This window comes from Lygodium microphyllum, chromosome 14 (assembly GCF_053477565.2).
Source record: "Lygodium microphyllum isolate KBCC chromosome 14, Lygodium_microphyllum_v1.1.10, whole genome shotgun sequence".
NCBI lineage: Eukaryota > Viridiplantae > Streptophyta > Polypodiopsida > Schizaeales > Lygodiaceae > Lygodium > Lygodium microphyllum.
The window spans coordinates 87,611,770-87,616,883 of NC_141148.1; the positions used below are offsets into that span (position 1 = coordinate 87,611,770).

Genomic DNA, 5,114 nt, shown 5'->3' on the forward strand with positions numbered 1-5,114 from the left:
TGACATATATCATTTAACTTATAGTACATTACATTTAAGTATTTCTCCTAGTTAGGGAGTGGCAGGAGAGGTTTATCACCCACTAAGCACACCCCTCTAACATTGAAAGGGAGGTTGATGTTGATGACAACCAATAAGTGGCGCCCCCAAAAGTTGGTCCTGCTTTTGATTAGGATTACCTTAGCTTACTTTAAGTGAAACTTACTCTTAAGCCATGCCTTAGATTTGGTATCCCAAAGATCCCCCCATACTTGGATACCTTTCTTCTATAGCTTGTAGGCTTGATTCAGAACTCCCCTCAGGATAGAGTTGTGGAAGAAGCTTAACCAGACAGAATTAGCTGCGGCCTAAGGTAAGGTAATATTGGGGTGTGGAGCATGAGCAAGAAGCTTCTTATACTTAAACCATGCCTCCCAAATGCCTTTTGTTAATTCAAAGGAGCGATTGATTTTAATTTCCAGTAGACTAAGAATAAGTGTGAGAGGTGTAAGTTTTCCCATTGAGAGGCGTAAGTTTTCCCATCTGGGAAGGATCAATACCTTCATGTTCATGTAGAGTTCAAGATTTTAAACCTTCTTATGTAAGTAATGCTCTCTCTCTCTCTCTCTCTCTCTGTGTCTATATAGTATGTATGTATTTATGTATGTAAGTATATGTATATGTATATGTGCAGAGGGGAGGAGAGAGAGTAGAGGACAGAGAGAGCGGTGTGCTTCTTGACTTGGAACGACCCAGCCCAAGCGCTGATTCGAATTGACTTCCAAAGGCACAATAGCGCTTCTCTCTCTCTCTCTCTCTCTCTCTCAATGTTGATGAGATTATTTAAGACGCTGAATTGGTAAACATCACACTGAACTCTCTTCTAGAGTCATCTCTCTCTCTCTCTCTCTCTCTCTCTCCCCCCTTTCTTTGTCTCCTGCTGCCTGTGCTCCTCTTGACCGGTTTCCTTGCGCTGTTTCTTTCTTGACCGAGGAACTGTTGGAAGAGCTTTCTTAACAAAGAAGAAAAGTGGGCAACACTTACCTTGGACCCTCAATTCCTCTCTCTAAGTAGCCAGGAGCCCTCAATTTCCTCTCAAATACAACAAGAGGGCGAACAGAAGGCCCTCTCTCTGAGAACAACCATCTGAGAGAGAGAGAGAGAGAGAGAGAGAGAGAGAGAGTCTTATCACGGCTAGCAGTGCCATCTCTGCGGCAGATAGGGTCTCAGTTTGATGGGCAATTGCTTCGGCTCCAATAGCTTGGTCCATAATGCACACTCCGGTCCATCAAATCCAGGTTAACTCCCCCATCTTCTTTAGTTCCCTGTTTTGCCCAGTCTGCGACACAATTATAATCATGCAAGTAGCTTTGTAATTCTTCAGTATCAATACCAATCTTAGCCACAATTATGCAAATCGCTTTGTAATTCTTCAGTATCAATAGCCTGCAGTAAATCTCCTTTACCTCCCATGTGTTTCCATTTCCAGTCGAATTGTGAAAATTACTACACAAGCGAAGTTTTGGACATTTTTCTGTCTGGAAGGGAAAAGGGGCTCTTTTCCCTTGTTTTTCCCTTAGCGTTCAACATCATGAGCTTCTGATCCGGAGGCACTGCTAGGTGCAATTGGGGTGCGGTTCCAGGCCCACGCCAAACCGCATGCGATCACTCCCTAGCAGAAGGTCATGATGTTGTCATAATCCACAATATGGGAAATAGTGGGAATTTGTCTAAACCTTATTGCTGCTATCTATCAGTACCCTACATGTGTTTCTGTAATTATTTGGACTTAAAAATTTACTATCTTCAGTACCCTACATGGGTTTCTGTAACCAGAAATTTTCTACAAGCTTTACATCGGCGTATAATTTTGCAGTTAGCAGATGATTGATCTCTCTCTGCTTGCGCCTTGCCGTCACCCTGAGTAACATCTGTTTTGCATGAGTATGAGACACGGCTTTTGTATGGTGGGTTGCAGGTACCTCGCCATCAGTTACCAACAATCCCTTGCAGCTCAAATCAAGTCCACCCAAGAGCACCAAGATATCCAATCCAGGCAGTGGTGATGTGCCATGGCAACCTGCGGATGCAAGTGGAGGGACCCTACATGCATTCACTTATGCAGACTTGAGGACTGCAACTCGGAATTTCCAGCCGCATAGTCTACTTGGTGAGGGAGGTTTTGGCAGTGTGTATAAAGGGTATATAGATGAGCGAACATACATGCCTGCACGCCCACATCAAGGGATGGTGATAGCAGTCAAGAGGTTGAATCCAGAAGGGCAGCAGGGTCACAAAGAATGGATGGTAAAGCTCGCACATTGCTTTACCGCTTTTCTTAATCTTTTGTAAGGACAGTTTACGGGTTTCCACGTGAGCTAGTCTCATTGTTTGCAGGTTCCATGTGAGCTAGTTTAACCTGTGGGTTGGTTGAATTGTTCTTCTTTCTTTCATTTTTCAGGCAGAGGTATATTTTTTGGGTGCACTTCACCATCCCAATCTTGTCAAATTGATTGGCTTCTGCGCAGAGGATGACCAGAGATTGCTTGTGTATGAGTTCATGCCTCGTGGAAGCTTAGAGAATCATCTGTTTAGAAGTATGTTGTATTTGCTTGTTTATTGATCATGCCAGAATCATATGCTCATCATATGTTTCATAATATACTGTAAATTGTTGGCAGTTTTTGGCTCTATCCTTCAGTCTTCATTTTCATCTTGTCTGACATATTTTTGTTTTGAAAATTGATCAGAGGGCACCTACAAAACTTTATCTTGGGCAGTTAGAATGAAGATTGCTATTGGTGCGGCCAGAGGTCTTACTTTTCTACACGATGCTGAAAGGCCAGTGATTTTTAGGGATTTCAAGTCCTCAAACGTTTTGTTAGATTCTGTAAGCATCTCGAACCAGGAAAACTTCCTGTGTATGGAATTTCTGAAGAACTGAGCCATCTAAGGTTTAGCTTGTCAATGGTTCACTTGCCAATGGATTGTTTCTCTAGCTGTATTCATCACTAGTCAATCAAATTACCATTTGTAGTATGCTAGGTAGAAATCAAGCTGTTGGATTGCATATACAGGAGTCTGTAGCAATGCAGCATTCATTAGTGTGAATCACACAACCAGCATCTCCTGTATATGTATTGTTACGAGTAGATGCCATTGTATTCTTTATTTTATTCTGCTCTCACAATGAAGATTGAAATATCTGACTTGATTCTGTCTAACTACTAGAAGATGCAATGATGTGTGCTTTGTGTGCAATCCAGTTATGGACTTGTGGTTTTCTGTTACAAATTGGTAAAAACTGAGAGAAATTTTGTTCAACTTGTGCAAATTAATAGAATTATAATGCAAAGCTTTCGGACTTTGGGCTCGCACGGGATGGACCTACAGGAGACAACACACACGTCTCTACACGTATAATTGGCACGTATGGGTATGCAGCCCCAGAATATGTTGCAACAGGTTTGGCATCGTAACTACTGTAATCTTTATTGAAAGTGGATCTGTTACCTAGTTCAAACTTTTGACATCCTTTTGTTCTGCTCTTCTCCATGTTTGTGCAGGGCATCTTACCTCTAAAAGTGATGTCTACAGCTTTGGGGTTGTGTTACTAGAAATTCTGACTGGCCGCCGTGCAGTCGAAAAGAGCCGTCCGGATGGGGAGCAAAACCTAGTAGAATGGGCTAAACCATACCTCACTGACAAGCGCAGATATCTGCGCATCATTGATCAAAAGCTGGAAGGCCAGTACTCACTGAAAGGAGCTCAGAGGATTGCACAGGTAGCTCATAATTGTCTTTTCCAGGAACCAAAGATCCGGCCTTCAATGAGAGAAATCCTGGAGTCACTAGAGCCTCTGCTTAATACTAGGGAATTGTCCAAGTATACCCAGTCACCCGCAAAGGGTGAGTCTGGCAGTGATGTTGATGCAAAACATGATGTCCAGAGGAGTGGCATACTCAAGAGCAACTTGAGCCATGCATCAGCCAAGAATAGTCTAGATGGCCAACATCAATCACCTAAGGTTGGAGGGTTTGTGGAAAGAAGGCACAGTTGAGGGGTTAAAGCATGCTTTTGGGTTTTATCTTGTGATTATAGTTGTATGTTATGGCACTCTTTGCAGTGATTTGCATTCAGAAAGAGATGACAATGGATGCCCTAGTTTGCTATCTAATATCCACGTTTGTGCTGTAAGAAACAGGCATGACAAGGAGGCCCATTCTCTATCATCCAGGTTTGTGGGCCATAGACAGCTCTATCGTGCTCTGTCATACCAAGAGATGGATGTGTGCGTCCATTGTAACATATCAGTTGTTTATGCTTGATGTATACAAAGTGGTGGTTGGCTTAAACATACATAATAATGAAGCATCATCTTGGCATTGATTGATGGAGGGATGGATCGATTGATGGATGGATTGATTGATTGTTTGAGAGAGAGAGAGAGAGAGAGAGAGAGAGAGAGAGAGAGAGATGAAAATATAATGATCATTATACTAATGGACTGATCGGCTAACATACAAATACACCATGTGTTTTCATCCATGTGGAAGAGATATTTGCACCACTAGAGAAGTGCAACTCATGGTTTGAACTCAAGGACCTGTTAAACACAACCCACACTCAAACCAATTAGGCTACAACCCCATTGGCTCAACTTGTTTCTTTGGAATGAGTAACATAGGGTTCACTCATGAATCTTTACAAGTACTATTGTTGAATTGAGTGAAGAAGAAGTTGATGAGATCGATACTCACACATATGAGATAGAGATTGCATTGCATTCTAACATCGTGAGATCCTCAGGTCCATAAGGTGGCACCCTTACCTTTTGCTTTGCGAGGCTCTTTAAGGTTCCCTATTTTCCATAAGCGTAAATAGAACCCAATGTTCATAGATAACATTTTTTTAAAGCCAATACAAAAACCTTCAATCTCAACAATTTACGCGTTTTTTTTCCAAAAAATTTGTGGGATTTTTTTGCATTATAACAAAAACTAGGCACTTTGCACTTGGATTCTCCTCGTGCTTTACACCAATGCTAGGCCGGTGTTGTTAGAAATAGTCAGCAGGGCACTTCGCATCCTTAGATATGCTTTTGAGTTTTGCAAGCAAAGCTCCAACTAATAGTA

General features: G+C 42.0%; 1 protein-coding gene across 2 annotated transcripts; it reads left to right on the forward strand.

Moving 5' to 3' along the window:
- The first annotated feature begins 883 nt into the window (after positions 1-883).
- Positions 884-4,446, forward strand: LOC148025816 (putative serine/threonine-protein kinase PBL11). 2 transcript variants are annotated; one of them, XM_087693056.1, is made up of 6 exons: positions 884-1,277; positions 1,958-2,286; positions 2,441-2,576; positions 2,730-2,869; positions 3,321-3,444; positions 3,546-4,446. In XM_087693056.1, exons 1-6 carry the CDS (start codon positions 1,214-1,216, stop codon positions 4,037-4,039), a joined length of 1,287 nt encoding a protein of 428 aa, XP_087549182.1. In that variant the 5' UTR covers positions 884-1,213; the 3' UTR covers positions 4,040-4,446. The 2 variants fall into 2 exon arrangements, with proteins under 2 accessions (XP_087549182.1, XP_087549183.1); XM_087693057.1 differs by lacking the exon at positions 884-1,277 and adding an exon at positions 1,395-1,661.
- The last annotated feature ends 668 nt before the right edge of the window (positions 4,447-5,114 follow it).

Excerpts from the sequence above, each read along its gene's own strand:
- LOC148025816 (XM_087693056.1), top strand. The coding sequence starts at position 1,214 with ATGGGCAATTGCTTCGGCTCCAATAGCTTGGTCCATAATGCACACTCC. Across the intron at positions 2,870-3,320 it reads CAAACGTTTTGTTAGATTCT|AATTATAATGCAAAGCTTTC; the intron begins GTAAGCATCTCG and ends GCAAATTAATAG. Across the intron at positions 3,445-3,545 it reads CCCAGAATATGTTGCAACAG|GGCATCTTACCTCTAAAAGT; the intron begins GTTTGGCATCGT and ends ATGTTTGTGCAG.